This window comes from Lepus europaeus, chromosome 1 (assembly GCF_033115175.1).
Source record: "Lepus europaeus isolate LE1 chromosome 1, mLepTim1.pri, whole genome shotgun sequence".
NCBI classification, from domain to species: Eukaryota; Metazoa; Chordata; class Mammalia; order Lagomorpha; family Leporidae; genus Lepus; species Lepus europaeus.
Genome location: NC_084827.1, coordinates 114221161 through 114246107, shown reverse-complemented (window position 1 = coordinate 114246107; position 24947 = coordinate 114221161). Strand labels below are relative to the sequence as shown.

General features: G+C 41.2%; 1 protein-coding gene across 1 annotated transcript in view; it reads left to right on the top strand.

Annotated features, from left to right (window-relative positions):
• Positions 1 to 24947, top strand: part of METTL8 (methyltransferase 8, tRNA N3-cytidine) — a 122610-nt gene that overhangs the window by 88431 nt on the left and 9232 nt on the right. Inside the window, exons 4-7 of the mRNA XM_062200370.1 lie at positions 715 to 806; positions 13328 to 13698; positions 16619 to 16668; positions 22733 to 22796. Coding sequence (XP_062056354.1) covers positions 715 to 806; positions 13328 to 13698; positions 16619 to 16668; positions 22733 to 22796 — 577 coding nt within the window. The remainder of the gene's footprint in view (positions 1 to 714; positions 807 to 13327; positions 13699 to 16618; positions 16669 to 22732; positions 22797 to 24947) is intronic.

Genomic DNA, 24947 nt, shown 5'->3' with positions numbered 1-24947 from the left:
AACAGCATTAAACAAATAATGCCAAGGGGCGGGCATTTAGCCTGTTGGTTAAGACACTGGCATTTCATATTCAAGTACCTAGGTTCAATACCTAGGTTAACTCCTGACTCCAGTGTCCTGCTAACGTGGCTCCTGGGAGATAATGATGATGGCTCAAATAATCGGGCTCCTGTCACCCATATGGGAGACCTGGATTGAGTATCTGGCTTTTACCTAGCCAATCCCAGTAGTTGTAGGCATTTAGGAAGTGAACCAGCAAATGGGAGTATTCTCTCTCCCTCTCTCTTTATTTTTCTCTCTCTTTCTCATTAAAAAAAAAAAAAAAGAGGATTTTGTTCATAAATTAAGGATGGATTTTTGTTCATAAATTAAGAAAAATGCAAATAAATTTAGTTTTAGAGTGAAAAACAGCAAACCATACCAGCACTCAAATAATCATGCATCACAGTGGTCAGGGTGTTTCTTCAGCAGCCATCTCCCAGAGGTGGCTACGAGGCTTGCAACACAAGTGGATTTGAACAGGAGAAGCGTAGGAGCTCCAGCACCATCAGCAGGAACATCTGATACAACAGGTATTCATTTGACACAGAATTAGTGTGTATCATCTGTGCTTGACTAATCTACAATGAAAGATGCAGTCCCTCCTTACCTTTTTTCTACCTTGTTCAATTTTAAAGCATGTTCTACAATGTTTTTTATTTTTTTAAAAAATAGGGATCACATGCAATGGTCTAAAGAAGAAGAAGCAGCGGCCAGAAAAAGAGTAGAGGACAACTCAGCAGTGCGAGTCCTGGTAGAAGAACAAGGTAGCCCTGCAGCCAGGCTTTTCTGTTTAAACTTTCAGTGGTTCATTTCACAGCCTGCTTGCTTTCCCTCTTCCTTGGGTCAGTAGATATGAGTTCTAGCTTCTGCCCATGCTGATTCACTTGTTCCATCTGGTAGCCTTCTCATTTCTTCCGATGTAACGGGTAATGAAATAAATTATGTATTTGTCCCATAATTGGTATTTTGGTAATCGTATTACTAGTCTTTCTGGGAGATGTGAGGGTAGTTCATGGAAAATGGAACTTAAAGATAACTTTAAATCCATACATGGTTCTTGCATAATACTCCTTTCCTATGAATTTTTTGAAGACCCTCTAGACACATATGAGTTTCATTTTAAACTAGACATGAAAACAACTTTAAATTTTTCTCTTGCTATGATGCTTTTAGTTTGCTGTTGTGCTTTTTCACTTGCTAGGAACTTTGAGTGAAGCAAGTAAAAGTTGTATTAAAATGCTGTTAGTCTTTTAGGATAAACAGAATTTCAATAAGGTTTGGAAGCCTTTGTATTTATAATTTAATTTAGGAAAGGCCTTGCCAACCACCATAAATTATGTTTTAAGAATTGACCTATGCTGCTATCAAAAATATATACATAAAATGTTAATGTTGGTGAAAATGTGGAGAACTTGAAATTCTTGTGTGCTTTGGTGGGATTATCAAATGGTACAGCCAGTATGAAAAACAGAATGGAGGTCAAAAGTTAAAAGTAGAATGACTGAGTGATCCAGTAACCCTACCGCTGGTTAATATTCAAGAGAATTGAAAACAGGGTTTCAAAGAGGTATTTGTACCCAAAGATGGAAGCAACCCAAAAACCCATTATTGGATGAATAGATAAGAAAAAAAAAGTGGAACATAAAAGCAAAACCAGAGGAACTTTGAGGACATTTTGTTAAGTGAAATAAGCTAGTCACAAATACTCCATGACTTTACTTAGGAGATATCTAATGTAGTCAAATTCCTAGAAACAAAAAGTACAATGGTGGTTGTCAAGGGCAAGGGGGAGGGGCAGGGAGAGTTAACGGAATACAAAGTTATCGTTGACGAGATGAAAACCCTCTGGAGATCTGTTTCACAACAGTGTGAAGTCACTTTACTGAACTGTACAATTAAACATGGTTAAGATGTTAAATTTTATATTGTGTATTTTTTAACCATAATTTAAAAAGTGTACACTTTAAAACGAAATTTGAGCCATTTTTTCACCAGAGCTGGGAACCCTTTGTCCAACTCCTACGCCCTGTATTTAGGATTTTTCCTATTTATTTTACTTAAAATGCTTTCTCCTTTAGACCATGTTGATTTTTTTTCCTTTAAAAAAGTAATTTACTGAAGTACTAAATAGACACAAAAGCTTATATAACTCACAAATGAATTTTCACAAAGTGGATACACGTATTTAAACAGTACCTACATCAACAAACAGTATCACAGGAACCCAGAAGCTTCCTGATGCCCCTTCCCCATTACATTACTGCTCCCCACTCCCTCTGACCCCATCAGGAGCAACCACTGTTCTGGCTTTTAATACTGCAGATGAGTTTTGCCTCAGCAATTTGATTTTGATTATCATTTCTCAGTCACTTTGTAGCAACATCCTTGTCACCATTAGGTAGAGCAAGGGACAGCAAACTGTAGCTTATGAACCAAATTGAGCCTGCTGCCTGATTTAATAAATAAAGTTTTATTGGAACCCTGATTTGTTGACATATTGTCTGTGAGTGCTTTTGAGCTCTAACTACAGAGTTGAGTAGTTGCTACAGAGACTATATGAGGCCTACAAACACTAAACATTTACTACCTTGCCCTTTACAGAGGAAGTTTTCCAACCTCTGAGATAGAATTTGTTTCTAGATCAATTGATCAGCTGTCCTGAAATTCCTGGGGAGAGCTGTTTGCATCCCTCTGTGTAACCCACACATAATGAAATCCCTAATCCCACTGATAGATAGTTAACTGTTGGTCTTGAGTCTACAGTTAAGACTGAAGTTTGAAGCAAAGGTAGCTGGGGAAACTGAGCTAATGAGACAGCCATCATTCACTGCCCTTAATGGGCAGAGGGGATGGTGCTGAGCTTTCTTATCCTCTGGATTGTTTTCAGTTTCTTTTTATTTTTTATTTTTTATTTTTTATTTTTTTATTTTTTGACAGGCAGAGTGGACAGTGAGAGAGAGAGAGACAGAGAGAAAGGTCTTCCTTTTGCCGTTGGTTCACCCTCCAATGGCCGCCGCGGTAGGTGCGCTTCGGCCGGCGCACCGCGCCGCTCCGATGGCAGGAGCCAGGTGCTTCTCCTGGTCTCCCATGGGGTGCAGGGCCCAAGCACTTGGGCCATCCTCCACTGCACTCCCTGGCCACAGCAGAGAGCTGGACAGGAAGAGGGGCAACCAGAACAGAATCTGGCGCCCCGACCGGGACTAGAACCCGGTGTGCCGGCGCCGCAAGGCAGAGGATTAGCCTAGTGAGCCGCGGCACCGGCTGTTTTCAGTTTCTTACAGCTAGTTCTCCCTGCTCATCTAGAGCATGGATGCGTCCTGGAGGGTGGACCGGAAAGAGGAGCACCTGACCCACAATGGAACCTTTCTATTTTTATGAGCTCCAACCATGCAGCCCCAGGGTGGACCACGGCCAGGGAGCGGTTGGGGTTGGAGTTGAGGGTGCATACCAGTGGCAGTCCGGCCTGCAGATCAGCCAGCATGGCGTTCCTGTGCAGGAGCTCTGTCCCACTGCTTCTGAGGAAGTGTAACTGCAGCTTTGCCAGCAGCTGCACGGGCATATTTTCCACATCACTCAAGCTTCTGCAAGTGGCCACCTGGATATGACAGAGACAGTCAAGCCTAAACTGAAAGAACAGTTATCAATCGGTTTAAAATTCATTTCTGGGAAGTTAACAATTATCTACAGCATATTTTTGATAATATCAAAAACTAAGGAATTTTTGTACCCTCTTTTGAATATTTCAGTTCAGAATGTAGGTGAGCAGCATTGATAATGTTCCTGTAAAGTGCTCTGTGCACGGCTGCCTATTTTGTCCTATTTATGTTAACAATGAACTTGAGTGAAGCTAATGAGAAGGTTATTTTAGGGCCTTGGAAACCGCAGTAAAGGAAAATGACAGTTCCCACAGAACCGTAGTGTGACTGAAATAGAAAGGTGGTGACTGGCCTTTCTCTATAGAGGCAGAAAAAGCAGGCGGGGAAGAGGGCTGATGATACCGCGTGGAAGCATTTGATTTGCTTATTAGGATGTCCAGTCTCTCTCCGAGCAAGTGTGCTGGCTGCTGTGGAGACACAGAACAAAGGATTCTAGTTCAGACTGGCTCAGAGAGGTAGAAGTCTCTGCTGGGCCCCTCGGCATCACCCCCATAGCACCAACCAGTGTGGTGGGCTTCACATGGGTCAAGGGACCGCTGCAGGGAGGGGAACGCATCACGAGGTGACCAAACGATCACATGCACAGGAAGGTCATGCCAAGCACAAGCTGAGGCTGCTGGGGAGGCAACAAAGAAAGAAACTTTTGTTCTGGGGACCTATGTTGAGTGACAGGACATTACGGGGACAGCCACCCAGTGCAGTGTCTGCTAAGGATCGGGATTGGCCAGTCTGCAGAAACCCTGTGTGGGGCTTCTGATATGATATTCAGTGTCTCTGATGAATGTGGGTCAAGGTGATTACAGGTCCTTTAAAAGCTCTGCTCCCAAACTTGGCAGGAAGCGGAAGGAATCCTTGGCCTGGCTTTTGTGCCAGTGCCACTGTTAGCTACCATCTTCTCCAAGTCTTGGAAAGCCCCTGTTTTCTCACCCCACAAGGTGTGCTGCGTGCAGATTACTAAACAGCAGGAATGCTGCTTATTGACCTTTTCTCGCTTTATTGTAATGCCAGAGGGAGGAAATACCGGTTGTTCTCCCGTGCTGGCCAAGTCTCCGGAACATTACTTTTGGTCTCTGTGTGTGCCATATTCACCTGTCACTCCTAGCTCCCATTTCTCACCGACTGCCTCAGCCATTGCTGAGAACTACCATCAGGAAAGACCCTCAACAATCTGAAAATAAGGACGTTTGCCATCACAAATAGTCGTCCTTGCTGCAGGAAGGTTGACATTCATTTCTGTGATTAAAATATATAACATCCAGGCTCTCATTAGCAATATTTCTTTCAAATAGATTGCCCAGATTAACGATTTTTAATTCCACATTTCCTTTTCATAACTTCTTTTCAATTTTATTATGGCTCATATTTCTTTTAAAAGCAAGTTAACTCAGAGAAATGAGAAAGATACATTTGGCAGTTTTTTACTTAACATGATTATATTTTATAATTTCCTAAAAACATCTCCAGTGTGTTACATCTCAACTGGCCATTTAGCAAATGTAATGGGTTTTTAAAACTTAATAACAAAAGAAGCTTCTATTTTTACTTTAAAATATCCTTTAAATATCTATGTAAGGTGACTTCTTTATGTCAAGGAAAATAGTAAGAGCTTCACTATACCTTATGTTGTGAATACCTTACCATTTGAGAGGTTTTTGTTGTTTGTTTTAAAGATTTATTTATTTTATTTGAAAGGCAGAAGTGACAGGGAGACAGGAAAGAGATGTTCATCTACTGATTCACTCCTCAAATGTCCACAACAGCCAGGGAAGGCCAGGCCAAAGCTAGGAGCCAGGAGCTCCATCCAGATCTCCCATGAGTGTGACAGGGACCCAAGTGCTTGGGCCATCTTCCACTGCCTCCCAGACACATAAACGGGAAGCTGAATTTGAAGCACAAAGTAGCCAGGACTCTAGCCAAGCAAACCGATACAGGATCCAGGTGTCCCAAGTAGTGATTTAACCCACCACACTGCAACACCAGCCCCTGAGAGAATTCTCCATGTGAAAATAAAGGTAGCTATAAGTTTTGTGCTGATAAATTTAGGGTTCTTGTTTATATGTTGGCTTCGGTTTGTGTAACATTTCATGTAGTGCTCTCAGAAATACACTTTTAATTTCATAACTCATGAGTTTTCTTTCATTAGACAAAGAACTTTATCAGTGACATGTGGAAATTTTCAACTGAGAGCTCAGGTATTTGCGTAATTGATGTGCAAAAATAACTTTAAATTGCCTTTTGTTACATGGCAACTTAGAATAAATTTTCATAATTCATATTAATCATATCATGTATGTCAGATACACAAATGGTTTAATTCACTCTTTGTGTTTGATGTTCAGTGTGATTCAGAGTGAATTCTGAATTATTTCAGTATGGTTAGTGTACCATATTCCTTCTTACCCTCAACAGTGTTGAATTTAATAAATGAATAATTGAGAAGTTGCTTCATCTGGCTGTGATTAAACAAATCATGACATCCTTTTTACTGCCACTAGCATAGAGCAATTAACTCTGTGTCTGCAGCCTGAGAGCAAGAATGTCCCTTCAAGAAAAAATTTGAGAGGCCAGTGCTGTGGAGTTGTGGCCTAAGCCTTCACCTGCTGCGCCAACATCCCATATGGGCGCCAGTTCGAGTCCTGGCCAACTCCACTTCTGATCCAGTTATCTGCTAATGCACCTGGGAAGGCAGCAGAGGATGTCCCAACTCCTTGGGCCCCTGCACACATATGGGAGACAAGGAGGAAGCTCCTGGCTCCTGGCTTTGGGTCGGCTCAGCTCTGGCTGTTGCAGCCATTTGGGGAGTGAACCAGCCAATGGAAGACTTCTCTCTCTCTCTCTCTCTCTCTCTGCCTCTGCCGCTCTGTAACTCTTTCAAATAAATAAATAAGTGAATCTTTAAAAAAAAAAAAGAAAAGAAAGAAAATTGATCATTAATATACCTGTTTAGGTCAGTCAAGAGGAGGACAGAGCCGATTTCTCCACACTATGTTCTTTTCTCATTATTGACCCAAACCAGTGGTGGGTTAACAGCAGATTGAGACTACATTTCTCACTTGTGGTCTGAGAAGTCACTCTTCCAATATGCCTGTTATAACAAATATGCTTTCGGTTCAGGAAATTAGGTCAGATGCCAATGGTGTTTGTTGTTGCACAGTCATCATTATGATGAGTTTGAACTTCTGTGGGGTCTCAGGAACTCTCGCAAATTCCTGGGAACTCTGGTTCTGGGCCTGCCAGCATTCATTAAAGATACTCCTGAGAGCCTAACTTTATTTTTTAAATCTTTCTTTATTTACTTTTGTGGTTTTTTTTTTTTTTTAACAGACAAAGTCAGAGAGATATTTTCCATCTGCTGATTCATTCCCCCAAATGCCCACAACAGCCATGGATGGATCAGGCCTAAACCAGGAACTAGGAACTCAATCTGGCTCTCCCACGTGGGTAGCGGGACCCAAGTACTTGAGCCATCACCTGCTGCCTCCCAGGATGCACATTAGCAGGAAGCTGGATGGGAAGTGGGACTGCACCAGGCACTCTGATATGGAATGCAGGTATCGCAGGTGGTAACTTAGCTGCTGCACCAAATGCCAACCCTGGAAGCCTACCCGTAAAAGTCAAGCAAGTTCCCAGCCGTTGGTGCTGCTTCTTGGTTTTGTTTCTGTCCCCCAAACCTGTCTAGACTCATAGAGCATTTTTTGTTCCTATTGATTCCATCGTATAAGCTTGCCTGGTTTATAGTTTATGTAACTCAAAGAATAAAGTTTAATAATTCTTTATTTCTGATCTGTTGTAATGAAGGTGAACTATAGGCAGCACTGTTTTCACAATTTACTTAGAACTTATTCTAAGTCACACTGAGGTTCTAATTTCAACCTGATGCCTTGTAATTGAAAGGAAAGTAGGAACCAGAAAAACAGAGATTATTTTCAGAGATATTTTTGGAAGGGATTCATTTTGACTTTAGGTTAGGAAGGCAATGTGGGGTAATAGATAAGAGTTAGGCCATAGGGGCTAGCACTGAGGGGTAGCAGGTTAAGCTACTGCCTGTGACACAGGCATCCCATATGGGTATAGATTTATGTCCTGGCTGTTCCACTTCCAATCCAGCTCCCTGCTAATGCACCTGGGAAAAGCAGCAGAAGATGGCTGGCCCTTGTTCTTTTGCCCCTGCCATCCATGTGGGAGACCCAGCAGAAGCTCCTGGTTCCTGGCTTCAGCCTGGCCCAGCTCCAGCTATTGCAGTCATTTAAGGAGTGAACCAGCAGGTTGAAGACCTCTCTCTCTGTCTCTCCTTGTCTCTTTGTAACTCTGCCTTTCAAATAAACAAATAAGTCAAAAAAAAAAAAAAAAGCCATAGAATTTGATAGACTTGAAACAGACTTTCAAGCTGACTGGCCTTGGGGAAATTTTTTATTTCCTCTGACCTTGAGTTTCTTTAACTTTAAATTGAAATAATATTGTCTATCTGAGAGATATTGTTAAGACTAAGTGGGGGGAAAAATAGAAATTAAGCATTTGCCGTAGTGCCTGGCTCATAATAAATATCCAAAATATGTGATGCTTATTATTTTATTGCTGTTATTGGTATAATGATTTATGTAATTGCTTGACTTTTTTCTTCTAAATCTTGAGTAGGAAATACTGAAAAAGAAGCTTAAGAGAACATACACTAGCAAGCCTTGACTGTTGTCTTCTAATAGAAATCAAATTCTTTATAAAGATTGCATAGGCTAGGGTTAAATTTAGATGCTTGATGTGTTTAGTATCTGAGCCAGATTGTAGTCATGTCACCACAGATTCATTTTCTTTACAAATTATAAAAATTAAAATAGTAGTCTAGGCTCATGTTTAAATCAATTTTTTGTATTTTGTAGATTTTGTGGTTTTTAGAACTGATATTGTTTAATGTTCTCCATAAATGTATAGGGTTTAATAGGAATATAGAGAGAATTTTTAGAGCTCAAATGGACTTTAGAGAATACCATAAATCAACCTGTTCATCAAATAAAGAAATTGTGTAGGCACAGTGAATGAAAAGCCCAGCTAGTAATCTTTTTTTTTTATGAAAAAATATTTATTTATATATTTGTGAGGCAGAGTTACAGAGACAGGAGTCTTCCTGCTGCTGGTTCACTCCTCAAATGGCTGCGATAGCCAGAGCTGGGCTGATCCAAAGCCAGGAGCCAGGAGCTTCTTCCAAATCTCCCACATGGGTGCAGGGGCCCAAGGACTTGGGCCATCCTCCACTGCTTTCCCAGGCCATTAGCAAGGATCTAGGTTGGAAGTGGAGCAGCCAGGACTCAAACGGCACCCATTTGGGAGACAGGCACAACAGGTGGAGGCTTAACCTACTATGCCACAGCACCAACCACAGCTAATACTCTGTATGTGATATAGATGCAACTTTACAGAAGGAAGAACTGCCGAATAATCATTAAATTGTTATTGTTGCTCTATGTTTTCATCTGATTGTTATGAATCAACAGAAAATAAAAATTTATGGGATGGGCATTCGGACTAGTGACTAAGATGGCAGTTGGGATGCTCACATCCCATATCAGAGTACCTGGGTTCCAGTCCTGGCTCTGCTCCTGATTCCAGCTTCCTGCTAGTACAGAGTGGGAGGTAACAGTGATGGCTCCTGTGGTTGAGCCTTTGCCATCCATGTGGGAGACCTCAATTGAGTTCCCAGCTCCTGGCTTCAACCATCATGGTCATTTAGGGAATGAACCAATGGATGGGAGCATTCCTTCTCTGTTAATCTCTGTCTCATGGTTTCTTAAATAAATAAAGTTTGTTTTTTAAAAAACTAAAATCTATTAAAAATAAAATTTAGTATTGCTACCAGGGTGTATATAATATCTGTGTGAATGTTTTTCTCTTAACATTATAATCCTTTATTTTTAAATTGCAAATAAGATTGCCCTATTTGCTTGTTGATGCCTATGTTGTTAGCAATTGAGATATCTCTCACTTTTTCCTATTATAAAAGAACTGCTGTGCACACTTTTTATCAGGTTACTCTCCTGCACTCCCCTGGCTTATCCCCTTCACACACACATCGATTAATTTGTAGAATATTCCCACAAATTAATCAAGAAATAGTATTACATTCTAGTTAGTGGTAATTAGGCCCAAGCTCATTTTACAAGTCATTGGTTATTGAAAACTCAAATATTAGAGATTTGACTGACAGTAAGTCTACTTAGGTATTTGCTTAAAAAATGTTTAAAAATATTTGTTTACTTGAGAGACAGAGTTACAGAGAGTGAAAAGGAGAGGGGGGAGAGAGAGAGAGAGAGAGAGAGAGAGATCTTTCATCTGTTAGTTCACGACCCAAATGGCTGCAATGCCTGGGGCTGGGTCAAGCCAAAGCCAAGAACCAGGAACTCCATTTGATTCTCCCACATGGGTTGCAGGGACTCAAACACTTGAGCCATCTTCTGCTGCTTTCCCAGGCATATTAGCATGGAGCTAGATTGGAAGCAGGACAGCTGAAACCCAAGTGTGGCACTCCTATGTGATGCCAGCATTGCAGGCAGTGGCTTAACCCACTGTGCCACAATGCTGGTCCCATGTGGCTGCTTTTTATTAGGTAGAAAAAATTTTAGGGGCCAGTGCTGTAGCGTAGTGGGTAAAGTCACCACCTGCAGTGCCAGCATCCCAAATGGGCAGAGTCCCGGCTGCTCCACTTTCGATCCAGCTCTCTGCTATGGCCTGGGAAAGCAGTGGGAGATGGCTCAAGTCCTTGGGCCCCTGCACCCACGTGGGAGACCCGGAAGAAGCTCCTGGCTGCAGATCAGCGCAGCTGCAGCAGTTGCGGCCGTCTGGGGAGTGAACCAATGGATGGAAGACCTCTCTCTCTTTCTCTGCCTCTCCTCTCCGTGTAACTGTGACTTTCAAGTAAAATAAATAAATCTTAAAAAAAAAAAAAAAAGAAAAAGAAAAATTTTTACCTACATGGATTGAGTTACAAAGAGAGTTTTTAAGGTACAGGAACAAGAAAGTTTGAGAAGATTCTGTAGAAATCTGATTTCTCCTGAGCCAAATTTTCAGAATGTTGTTTTGCTCTCTTTCAGAGTACACCAGGTACACTCCAATTGTTAAAACAGAGACAGCACTATTTTAAAAGATAAATACATATTTTTAGATTCACCATAAATAGGCTTCCTTCAATTAGTGCAGATGTGAGCATGTTTTAGACTTAATATCACATAACTCTTTTCTTACAGAGATCCACTTTCATTTTTTAGACCTTAAGACAGGGAGTTTCTGTCTTTATAGCTGTCCTGATGGCATGGAAGTCTTATGGCCAAATGGGTGGGGATCTGTGGTACAAGGCCACAGAGATAAAAATGGAAGGAAAAAAAGGAAAAGTGTAAGGGACAGAGCTGTGTTATAAAGGTGAGCCTGACTACATGCAGCTGCTTCTCTGGGAACCGGGGCTTCTTTAAAATTGTGAAAGAAACGAGTCCTTTCTTTATTTTTAGTTTATTTTTAGAAGAGGTCATAAATTCATATAGAGCAAAACTCAAATGAAAACTCTCCTTCAGTTGTGATCCCCAGTGACTCCATTCCTCTCTTAGAGGCAACTGGTGTTACTAATTGTGTGATTATGCTCCCAGAAGGGGGTTGTGCCTGTATGAGTGTAAGTAAGTAGTATGTATATGAGGGAGCTTCAGAAAGCTCATGGGAATTGTGCATTATCTTTCAATTCCACTTTTCCAGGAACCTTTTGTAACCCCTCCTATAAACATATATGTATTTTTCTTCTTTTTAAGGAGTAGTTGCATAATATGCACATTGTGCTCTGCCTTGCTTCTTCACATAACACTAACTCTTGGAAATGATTCTATACCCATGGAAAGCTTTTGCACTCTTTGAAAGCACTTTTAAAATGTCATGTGTCTACACTGGTTGAAAGTAACACTTCATCCATGGATTAGGCATCAGAAATTAGACCTATGATATGATAGTATTTAGGAAATTTAAGGGAGTGAATTATTTTACTAATTTAAGATACAAATGGGAAGAGGCTGAAAGCTGAGATTTGCTTGAAATTCTGAAACTGTTGACTCAGCCCTGACCCTGGAACCTAGTGATATCATCACAAAATTCACATCTGTTGTAAGGAAGTATCAGCAATTCCCTATAATGGAGCAGGTATTTGGTCTAGTGGTTAAGACACTACTTGGGACACCCTCATCCCATAAGGGAGTGCCTGGGTTGGATCCCAGCTCTGCTGTCCAATCCAGCTTCCAGCTAACATACACCCTGGGGGGCAGCAAGTGATAACCCAAGTACTTCGGTCCCTGTCACTCACATCAGTGACCTGGAATGAGTTCCCTGCTCCTGACTTCTGCCTGGCCCAGCCACAGCTATTGTGGGCATGTGGGGAGTAAACAGGCAGATGGGAGCTCTTTGTCTGTGTTTCTCTGTCTCTCTGCCTCTCAAATAAAGTTTTTAAAAATTCCATTAACTCTTTTTTTTTTTTTTTTTTTTTTTTGACAGAGCGGACAGTGAGAGAGAGAGAGAGAGACAGAGAGAAAGGTCTTCTTTTGCCGTTGGTTCACCCTCCAATGGCCGCCGCGGCTGGCGCACCGCGCTAGTCCGAAGCCAGGAGCCAGGTGCTTATCCTGGTCTCCCAAGGGGTGCAGGGCCCAAGCACTTGGGCCATCCTCCTCTGCATTCCCGGGCCACAGTAGAGAGCTGGCCTGGGAAAGGGGCAACCGGGACAGAATCCGGCGCCCCGACTGGGACTAGAACCCGGTGTGCTGGCGCCGCAGGCAGAGGATTAGCCTGTTGAGCCCCGTTAACTCTTTATGTTGGGAGATATCAATGAGCAGAGATAACCTCTGGAGGTAGGGAAGACTGTAGATTCCAGGAGTCGGGGACATGGAGTTGGCTCCTCTGAGGGCTGCTCTTCAAATGCAAACAAGGAGGTTAGAGTGCATTATTTCAGTGAGTCCTTCTAGCTCTGAAGTTGTGTCACTTACAATTCCACAATTTCCTGGCTGATCAACAATTTGCGCATTTGTCATGTTGAAACTGCGTTTATGGACACATAAAAAACGAGGTGGCCTTTCTCAAAGATAATAAAGAGACACACAGGTTATCTAGAAAAATATGATTGTTAACATTTCAATATTAGACCACAGGAAGTAATTTATAATGATTATATTCCTCATGACAATTTATCACGCAAACTATTAAGATAGAAGCAGACTTATAGAGATAGGAAACTTATCCCACACTTCAACACATTTTGAGAGAGTTATATAAATCTTTGTAGTTTTAACCTTTTATCAGATAAGAAAAAGTTATGAGAATATTAAAGTTCTAATAAATATACAAATTCACAAAAAATGCACATTATCTTTTAGTTCCATTTTCCATTAAGTTTTTGAAGTACCCTCATAATTATTATAAATGATAAATAATGTACTGGGTTTTTTTTAAAAAGTTAATGGAAAATGCATATTATGAAAAAAATTAAGCATGAATTTTTTTTTCCAACCGTCTTTTAATTCCATTTTTTTCCACAGATTTCCCCCTTGTATATTATTGATGTAGTAGTTAATAGTAAATATAATTTATAGTAAAATAAATCTCTTTTCTCTTTATTTCAGTTAAATATGAGAGTGAAGCTAGTAAATATTGGAACACATTTTACAAGATTCATAAGAATAAATTTTTCAAGGACCGTAATTGGCTGTTGAGGGAATTTCCTGAAATTCTTCCAGTTGATCAAAAACTTAAAGAGAAGATGGAAGAATCATCTTGGGATTGCGTGAAAACTAATTCTGCAAATTGTTCCTCAGAAATGCACTATCCTACTATGTCCGAAGAAAGAACTCACTATAAGAAAAATTCTGGCTCATCAGATGGTCAAAGCAAAGTAGGGTCTAATTTTTCCCACCCAGACTCTGAAGAACACAGAAAAAGCTGTCTGAAAGCTGAATTTTTTCCTGGTAGCAATGCCACTTTCAGAATACTGGAGGTACTGTGCTCAGGGGACAAAGACAGGAAGTGACAATTTTAAAATGTACATTCCATATTATTTTATCAAAAGTCCAGTTCTTAGGTGCAATATGATCAGATCTAAATAAGTGCTCAGTATTCTTGAGTGCAAAACTAATATTTAAGGAACTCACATCTTTAATGTCAAGTTATAAGTTTATAGTTATAATTTTGCTCTTATTGCTTTTTTTTTTTAATTCTTTTCTTTTCAAAATTGAGGGCAATTTTAAGTCAGTGAAGTGTTGGCCTTAATTTAACTCTCTATATCTTTTTAAATGCAATGGAAATATGAAATAAATAATTTTCTATAATCTGTCATAGAATTTGGTTTTCTTTTTTTTTTTTTAAGATTTATTTACTTATTTGAAAGGCAGAGTTATAGAGGGGGAGAGAGAGAGAGAGATAGAGATTTTCCATCCACTGTTTCACTCCCCAAATGGCCAAAAGGGCTGGAGCTGGGCTGATCTGAAGCCAGAGCCAGGAGCTTCCTCCAGGTCCCCCATGTGGGTGCAGGGGCCTAAGTACCTGGGCCATCTTCCACTGCTTTCCCTGGGGCATTAGCAGGGAGCTGGATTGGAAGTGGAACAACTAGAACCTGAACCAGTACCTGTACGAGATGCTGGCACTGCAGGCTCTACCTGCTATGCCACAGCACCAGACCCTGGTTTTCTATTTTTTTTTTTTTTTTTTTTTTTTTTTGACAGGCAGAGTGGACAGTGAGAGAGAGACAGAGAGAAAGGTCTTCCTTTTGCCGTTGGTTCACCCTCCAATGGCCGCCGCGGTAGCGCGCTGCGGCCGGCGCACCGCGCTGATCCGATGGCAGGAGCCAGGTGCTTCTCCTGGTCTCCCATGGGGTGCAGGGCCCAAGCACTTGGGCCATCCTCCACTGCACTCCCTGGCCACAGCAGAGAGCTGGCCTGGAAGAGGGGCAACCGGGACAGGATCGGTGCCCCGACCGGGACTAGAACCCGGTGTGCCGGCGCCGCAAGGCGGAGGATTAGCCTAGTGAGCCGCGGCGCCGGCCTGGTTTTCTATTTTTGAAACTAAACCCTATCTTTGTTACTTCAGAATGTTCACAGACATACAGGACTAAACAGTGAATTTGGGTACAAAAAGCTTTGAAATCTAAGCATATAAGGGGTCTTCAAAATGCTTATGGAAAATAAATATTATGAAAAACTACAGGGCCAGCGCTGTGGTGTAGTGGGTAAAGCCACTGCCTGCAGTACCAGCATCCCATGTGGGCGCCGGTTCAAGTCCTGGTTGCTCCACTTCCGATCCAGCTCTCTGCTATGGCCTGGGAAAGCAGTAGAAGATGGCTCAAGTTCTTGGGCCCCTGCACCCACGTGGGAGACCCGAAAGAAGCTCCTGGCTTTGGATCAGCGCAGCTCCAGCCATTGTGGCCAGTTGGGGAGTGAACCAGCGGATGGACGACCTCTCTCTCTTCATATATATATATATATATATATGTATATGTATATATATATACATATATATATATCTGCCTCTGCCTCTGTGTAACTTTGCCTTTCAAATAAATAATAAATAAAATAAAATAAAAATAAAATAATTTTTTTAAAAAGAAAAAAAAAACTGCATGGATTCCCAATTTTTTGTACCAAAATAAACTTATCTTTTAATTCCAGTTTTACATACTTTTTGAAGTACTCTCATATGTTGATTACAAATAACTTGCTAAAGATCAGAGAAATGAAATTACCCACAATCCTACAAAGAATTTAACCACTGTTAACATTTTCCTGACTTTTTTCTCCTTTTGATTATACTGTTCATGTATTTTGGGGTTTTGCCTTGTTTCTATTTAACATTATATCATGAGCAGTTTTCCCTATCTTTAAAAATTCTCTGTAAACACTTTGAAGGCTACAAATAATTTGCTTTGTGGAGTTCTATAATTTTACTTGCATGTTTTCAACTGTTGGCCACTTAAATTGTTTTCAGGTTTTCTTCAGTAAGCGTCTTTTGGTATAAACTTTAGCTACACTTTTCTTTTATTGGTCTTAGGTTAGATTTACTAGTTCATCTTTTTTAAGAAGTTTTACTAATATTATGCTAATATACAATAATATTAATTCCATGACAATGTGTCTGTTTCATCACATCTTCATTGGTTAAAGTATTCTTATTTTAGAGTTTTTGACCTTGTTAGACAAATATTGTACCTTGTCTTAATTTGCATTTCTTTGATTATTAATGGGTCACTTCATTCTTCAAATGTTTAGAAGCCATTTCTACTTTGTGTTCCATCTATTTCCTTTTTTTAAAAGATTTATTTTATTTATTTGAAAATTAGAGTTACAGAGAAAGAAAGGGAGCAATAAAGAATGAGAGAGATTTTCCATCCGCTGATTCATTCCCAAAATAGCCACAACAGCCAGGGCTGGGCCAGGCCAAAGCCAGGAGCCTGGAGTTTCATCCGGATCTCTCACATGGATGTAGGGGCCCAGGCACTTGGGCCATCTTCTGCTGCTTTCCCGGGCACATTAGCAGGGAGCTGGATCAGAAGTGAAACAACTGAGACTTGAACCTGTGCCCATATGGGATGCCAGAGTCACAGTTTTTAACCCATTACACCATAACACCAGTCATCCTTTGCTTTTTTATCTGATTTTATTTAATGATTTCTGCCCTTTTGTTCACAGTGTGTTGATTGCCTTTTACTTTGGTTTATTTGAGTGTGTGTAAAAATTCTAAATATTTCTATGGTCAAATTTCTAAATGTTATTCTTGTGGTTTGGCTTATTGGTTTTGAGTTTAGAAAATTTTACCATACCAAGAAATCCAATAAATTCATTCCTGTTTTTTAAATAGGAAATTTGACCTTGGTGATGAAAATTTAACCTTGTTTTCATGATATTTGTCTATTCTCTTGATTTTAGGTTGGCTGTGGTGCTGGAAATAGTGTGTTTCCAATTTTGAACACCTTGCGGTAAGTTCTTGGCATTTCCTCCTACAGAATTTTACATATTTATGTGATGTAAAGAAATTCTAGAAAAATGTTATCATGGATATATGCCAGCCAGTAGTGTTCTTACTTCTCATGTAAACAATGACTAAAGCAATTTCAAAAGAAGAGTCTTAATCTTAGTGTCTGTTTTCACATGAACTGGGAATTACTCTAAAAATAGTGTTTCACAGCCATGAGCTGTCCATCATGGGTTTGAAGTAATGTTGTAAGCTTGTTATGTGAATGAGAAAATAAGAAAAGAACAAGGTATTTGATCCTTCCACTCAACTGTAAATTGCTGAATTTCAGAGATTATTTGCTCTTCCTGGATACTTGGATATCATTTTACACATAGAGAACTGAAGCTAAAACTTAGACTTTAATCCTCATTTTGTTTTACCATCACTCCTGGAACAACACCCAGTACAAGGCCTTTACATGTCAAGTGATTGTGTCTAGGCTTGAAATTATTTGGCGGTAGGAAGAACTAACCTGAAGACTCAAAGCAGAAGTCGACAAAGGGATAGTGGCTCTCTTCTGCTGCACCCTTCCGGTTCACCTGCAAGTCCCAATATTTCCATGATGAAACAGATACACCTTACCAAAGAACCCTTTGCTATGCCTAGTATGTCATTATATTCTTTTTTTATGTTTTTTATTTATTTTTATTTGTAAGGTAAAGCAAGAGAGAAAGATGTTCCTTCCCTAAATGCCTGCAAACAGCCAGGACTAGGCCAAGCTGAACCCAGAAGCCCAGAACTCCTTACAGGCCTCACATGTGGGTAGAGGGCCCCAAGTAGTTGAGTCATTATCTGCTGCCTCCCAAGTCATATTATCTGGAAGTTGCGTTGGAAGCAGAGGAACCATCACTCCAACAGGGGATATAGCTGTCCCAAGCAGCTGCACCCTGACAATGGCCCCAAGTTATATTCTTATGTATTTTTTAAAGCTTACACAATTGCTTTCACATTATTTTTCCATTATGAAGTCAGTGTAAGCACAGTGCAGAACATTTTCACCAGAGGAAAAAGTAGAGAGGTGGGGTTCATCCATCATCATAACGTAACCACTGGTAGAATTTTTGTTTTAATTTCTTTCAGTCTTTTCTCTATGCATATTTTTAAATTTAATGATGTGATCTTTTCAACTTTTCTTTATGAAAATGTAAAAGCCTTTGGAAAAGCAATGTAGAATAAATTTCCTTACACCCATCACCTCAATTCAACAATCATTAACATAATGCCAACATCATGACAATTTATCTTTGATTATTCAGGACGTATCTCAAAAAGCAAACAAACAAACAAAAAAAAAAAACAGGACATTCTCCAATACTCTTATAAATCTAACATAATGAATATTAAGTAATTTCTTAATATCATCTAATGACCAGTTAAGGGTAGTCAGACATAGATGCTGCTATGAATTTACAGTTCTGAATGGTCTTTCTCTTTCTGTATTTATTATCTTTGTTTTTTCTTTTTCCACTTTCTGGGCTCAAACAGTTTCCTGTTCCCTGATAACTAAAACCTGATAGCCTGGTTTCTTTACCCCAGCAATCTCTGAACTTCTAATACGCATAAATATACAACATTGACAGTTGATTATGTGTCACTCTGTGACTGATCCTTGGATCTTATTTAGCACATTATTTCTTCATGCGTTGTCTATCCAACCACTTTTTATATTCCTTTAGAGTGTACTTTATCTTAATTTGATTTTCCAGATTGCCTAACTGTGCAGTGGAGATAGTTAGGCATCAATACATACTGACTGATTAGTGTCTCTGAGCCCCCAATTCGTTGTTTGTATTTTTCCCTTTCTACTTCTCTCTCCAGCTAGTCATTGGAAGCTCTTAGCCCCTCCCTCCCTCACTCTTTCTTCTTGACTTTGTCTTTCTGCTTCTACTGCCCATGTTTTCAACATCATCATATAAAGCCTGAGATACTGAATTCATCTTTAAAAGACAGCTGGTGATTAGTCTTCCAAAAGGAGGCTTAGACTTCCCCCACCCCCACCTATGAAATTATGTTTTATTACTTTTGGAGAGTAAAGGATTAATGTTTCACATTTTCAGAATATTTTACCATAATTAGAGCTCTGGAATTGAGAGGTCATATCATTCTCCAAGGATCATTTAATTCTTAAACCCCCTGCCAAGAGAATGCTTGGCGTTGTGGTGGTGGTAGTGATATTTACACCTGTTAGCTGGGACAAGAGCCAAGGCAGTCAGTCAGCTCTGGAAAGTCATTGGGTGGTCATAAGACTCCAGCTTGGGGTGCTGATGCAGTGGGAATTCAGTCTCAGAGGTCACGCAGCCACTCTGGTAGGACACATGGCAAGGGGCACCTGCTTTCCTCTAGCTCTAGACTGTTCTGAATGTTGTGGACATTCAGAGACTACTGCCCCAAAGTAGACTGCAGACTTTTCATAATGAGCTTATAGAACTTTGTAGAACACCATGCTAGTTTTTTAAGTTCCTAGAAGGTGGAAACAGATTTCCTTTAATAATAATAGAAATAACAGTAATAATAATTACCAATACCTATTGGGTGCTTATTTTGAGTCAGGCACCTTTCCAAGAGCTTTTTCTTATATAAATCCATTCAGGCCTCACAACCACCTTAAATACTGTATTCATCTCCGATTTAAAGATGAGGAAATGGGCCAGCACCATGGCATAGTGAGTAAAACTTCTACCTGTGGTGCCAGCATCCCTTATGGGTGCCGGTTCAAGACCCAGCTGCTCCACTTCCAATCCAGCTCCCTGCTAATGCATCTGGGAAAGCAGTGGAGGATGGCCCAGGTCCTTGGCCCCTGTACCCATGTTGGAGACCCAGAAGAAGCTCCTGACTCTTGGCTTCGGATCAGCCCAGCTCCGGGCACTGTGGCCATTTGGGGAGAGAACCAGCAAATGGAAGATTCTCTCTCTCTCTCTCTCTCTCTCTCTCTCTTCCAAATGAAATAAATAAATAGTTAAAGGCGGGGAGGGGCAGCGCTATAGTGCAGTGGGTTAAAGCCCCAGCCTGCAGTTCTGGCATCCCATACGGGTACCAGTTGGAGTCCCAGCTGCTCCACTTTCAATCTAGCTCCCTGCTGATGGCCTGGAAAAACAGTGGAGGATGGCCCAAGTCCTTGGGCCCCTGCACCCTCGTGGGAGACCCAGAAGAAGCTCCTGGCTCCTGGCTTTGGATCAGCTCATCTCCAGCCATTGCAGCCATTTGGGGAGTGAACCAGCAGATTGAAGACCTTTCTCTCTGTCTCCCCCTCTCTCTGTCTTTAATTCTACTCTCAAATAAATAAAATCTTAAAAAAAAAAAAAAGATGAGGAAACAGTTACAGAGAGATTAAGTAATCATCTCTAGGCCACACAACTCAGTGGGAGAGGCAGGAATCAAAGCATAGACAGTCTGACTCCAGAGCTCTCATCCTTAGCCATTACACTACATATGCATCTGAGTGTTAGCTGAACATTTCAACCACATAAGAAACAACAGGGGTAGATGCTTTAATAATATACTGTTTTTATAAGAGACATGTGAGAAAAGACCAAGGAGTCAAACTTTAGCTTTGATTCAATACTGGTTAACTTTTCAAAACCAAGTCCTGTTCATCACACTTTAACTTACTTGGACAGATCTTAAACTGAATGCAACCCCCTACATTCATTCAACAGAGTGAATAAATTTTGTATGAACATAGTAGTCATCAATGAGTAGCCAATAAGTATCATTAGAATCTGGATGAGATTTTGTTAAGTACACACTTGTTTATAACCCATATTTATTTAGAAGTCCACCTCTATTAATCCACTTTCATTACATTAAGGAAGGAAGAAAGTTTATTTCAGTTTACAGTTTGGAGACTCACAGTCTAAGATTGGCCCCTGTGGTTCAGGCATCGGGTGAGGCTGGTGAGACTGGACGATGGCAAAGGCACAACAACCTGGCACGACAGGAAGCATGCTTGGCTTATGTAACCAACCCTCTCACAAAGAACTAGCTTCCAGGGGCAAACCACCAGTGACCTAAAGATCACATACTAAACCCACCTCCCAGACACCATAGTTAGATGAAGTCTCCACCCATGTAGGCCAGCGTGTGGCACAGTGGGTTAAAGCCATTGCCTGCAGTGCTGGCATCCCATATGGGTGCCGGTTCAAGTCCCTGCTACTCCACTTTCCATCTAGCTCCCTGCTAATATGCCTGGAAAGGCAGTGGAAGATGGCCTAAGTGCTTGGACTGCTGCCACCCACGTGGGAGACCCAGATGGAGTTCCAGGCTCCTATCTTTGGCCTGGCCCAGCCCCAGCCATTGCAGTCATTTGAGAAATGAAACCAGTAGATGAAAGATCACTTTCTGTCTCTGTCTCTCTGTAACTGACTTTCAGATAAATAAATCTTTCTTTTTTTAAGTCTCCACCCTTAATCTATCAATCATTAACATTAATCCCATTGACCATAAATACAAGACTTTGAGGTTTAGACATCTGCCTGAGTTTGGGGACCCATACCCTGTTCAAACTGTAACACTGTCTTATTTGAAATGCCTCTTGAATCAAATTAGGAGGCCTAAATATGTGCTTCAAGTCCTTTATCCTGCCACAGGATATAAAGCTCTGCTCTCATTCCTGGCGTGTGATTTCCACCTGTAAATGCTTATCCCGTTGCCCCTTTCCTCACTTAGCATAATGTCACCCTCCTTCTTCAGAGCTTTTAAGACTTACACCTCAGAGTGCCAGCCCTGTCCACACCCCTATAGAAGTTGTGTAAAACCAATCATGTCCTCAGCTGGACTATAAAATCCACAAGAGCCAGAACCATACTTACAGTTACTGTTTAATGACATACTGACCTCTGTGATTCAGCCATGATACTAAGTAACATGGTACAAGGATTATTTGATACCAGCATATAAAGGATGATCAGGAAGGGTACTGCCCACAAAATTCAAGGTGTGTGCCTGTACCTGATTAAGCAGAGTCCAGCCATCATTACTGAATTTCAAACAGGCCAAACAGAATGTGTTTAATAGAAAGCCAATGTAAATTAGTCAGGGAGCGGGCATTTGACCCTTTGGTTGAGACACCAGTTAGGACTAGCATGCCCATGTCTTACTGGGGAGGGCCAGGGTTCAGTCCCCAGTTCTAGCTCCCAGTGTCAGCTTCCTACTAATGCAGATCCTGGAAGGCTCAGGTAGTTGGGTTCCTGTCACCTACATGGGAGACTTATATTGACTTCTAGCTCCTGGCTGTGGCCCTGCCCAGCCCCAGCCATTGCAGGCATTTGTGTGTCCATCTGTCTGACTCTCTGCCTCTCAAATAAATAAGTAAAAATTAGTGATCCAGGAGTCAAACACAAGTTTATTTGGTTCCGAAGTCCATTTGCTTACTATTGCATTAGACAGTTCCATTTACTACTTTGTACGCAAGTGCTTGGTAGTGCATGATGCTCAATAAATGTTTGACAATAACTTGAAAAGAACACCAAGAATTCATATGTCAGTGTTTTATTCTTTTTTAGAAGTTTTATTTACATGTTGTTAAAAAAAAAAAATCTGTGTGGTTTCTGCCTTATCAAGGCATCAGAGCCTAGTCAAATGACTTGTACTGGAAGGAAGAGGAGTGAAGCACCAGAACTCAGAGGCCAGGGAGAATTGGGGTTCCAGGAGAATCGAAGCAGGTGGAAGGGGGCTGAGCTCAGAGGAGCTGCGCCATCTGCCAGTGGAGGCAGAGGGGAAGAAAGGAGATTGGAGCGGTGCTGGCCCACGATGGGAGGAGTGGCAGATTGGCCCAAGTACTGAAGAACGTTAAAACTGGGCTGTGGTTGGAAAATTACCCTGTCATTAATGAGTGCCTGGGACGTGCCAGTTCAGAAGCAACAGGAAGGCACCCACACACTAGTATAGAAAACAGTATTCACAAAGAACGAACAATGAGCCCAGTATCGGCCAAAATCCTATTAAGGAAACACTTATTAACAGTTTCCTTTCTTCTCAAGGTGGGCAGATCTAGATTCTAGATGTAATCATTTCCTCTGATTTCACAGGAATATTCCGGGGGCCTTTCTTTACTGCTGTGACTTTGCTCCTGGAGCTGTGGAGCTCATAAAGGTATGTCTCACGCTCTTTCAGAGTGCCCATGTCTAGTTTTTTTGTTTGTTTGTTTTGTTTTGTTTTTTTAAGATTTATTTATTTACTTGAAAGTCAGAGGGAAGGAGAGACACAGAGAGAGGTCTTCCATCCACTGGTTCACTCTCCAATTGGCTGCAACATCCAGAGCTGTGCCGATCTGAAGCCAGGAGCTTCTTCCGGGTCTCTCATGCAGGTGCAGAGGCCCAAGAACTTGGGCCATCTTCCACTGCTTTCCCAGGCCATAGCAGAGAGCTGGATCAGAAGTGGAGCAGCTGGGACTTGAACCAGCACCCATATGTGATGCTGGCACAGAAGGCAGTGGCTTTACCCGCTACACCACTGGGCCAGCCCCTAGTTTCTTTTGAAAGGGTTCTTTGGAACAGTGTTTCCAGATCAAATGTTATCTGTGACCATTTTTAACTGAGATGTTATGATTTCTACAAATCATACCATCAGCTGATGGCAAAGATCTCACCCTAAAACCATCGAAGTTGTTTTGAATTTAAGATAGAGCTTGAAGGACTGGTGCAGCAAAGAGAGCTGGCCAGGCAGGGCTGACTACAAAATTCAGAGGCTTACACCTGTCCATGAATAGCCATGCTCCAAATAGAACTTCTTAAAATTAGGCAAGGTTTTCATATGGGTAAGCACCCACCTCCACTACCACCAAAACAAACAAACAAAAATACTTGACTTTTTCAATTATCTCCTGCAAAGGGATTTTATTCATATCTGTGTCCCTGGAGCCTTTCACATAGTCTGCACATAGGAGGAAATCATTAAATTAAAACTGTGGAAATTAAAAAAAAAAATCTGAGAAGGCCAATGTCCTACATTGTAAGAAAAACAGTGGGGAACTTAGACTTATTGATGAATCCCTGAATGCAAGTGAGCATTACCTTAGAATGAAGAGGAAATGGAAAAGGAAAGGAAATTCTGCTAACAAAACTATATAGTATAAACACATAAATTAAGTAAAACTTTTTTTTAGAAAAAGTGACAACTTTATATCTGATCATAAAAGTAATATTTTTTTCTGAAACACTAACAAGGCTAAAGAGGAAGATACTAATTAACCTGTAATTACCCTATCTAGGGTGGATTATTGTGAATGTTTTGATATATATCCTTCTGATGTGTCTGTAGGCAAATTTTGTGTGTGTCACTCTAAGGCAGTTTTTAAAGTAACAGCTTTATGGAAATGGTTCACATACTCTAAAGTACACCATTTTGAAGACTACAATTCAGGAGTGGCCATTTGGCCTAGTGGTTAAGACCCTGGTTAAAATGCCTGCACCCCTTATTGGAGCGCCTGAGTTCAATACAGGCTCCAGCTCCTGTCTCAGGTCCTGCTCACGAAGATGTTGGGAGGCATGGTGCTGGCTCAGGTGACTGGGTTTCTCCCACCCACATAGAAACCTACATAAGAGTTCCTGGCTTCAGCTAATCCCACCCCTCCCTGCGCTGGCTGCTGTGGGTGTTTGGGGAGTGAACCAGTAGATGGCTGCTCACTTGGACATGCTTGCTCTCCTGCTCTCATTTAGTGTGTCACAGTCGGTCACGTGGCCTAGTAGTTAAGACACTGGCTCAGATGCCTACATCCCATATCCGAGTATCTGGATTTAATACCTGCCTCTGGCTACTGACTGCAGCCTCCTGTTCATGCAAATCCCGAGAGGCAGTGGCAGTGGCTCAGGTGAATGGGTTCTTGTCACCTGTGGATACCTGGATTGAGTTCCTGGCACCAGCTTCTGCCTGGCTCAGCCCTGGTCATTGTGAGCATCTGGGCAGTAAACCAGTGGATGAGCACTGTATCTACATGCCTGTCTGTCTTCCTCTCTGTGTCTGTCTGCTTCTTGAATAAATTTAAAAATTTTAAGTTGAAAAAAAAAAAGTATTCAATTCAGTGTTTTGTAGTATATCTTCAGAGTTGTGCAACCACTGCCATTATCTAACTTTGAGTGTATGCTGTATGGGATATGTGTGTTTTAAGCCAAAAAAGGCCAGGAAAAGCAGTGGGAAGTGAAGGAGGAGTTGACCATCCCGGTGTCTCTAAATGACACAGGCGGGGTCTCTCACTGTGTTTCCCACTGACTCTAAGGCCTGCCCTGCTCCACATTTGTGTCTAGA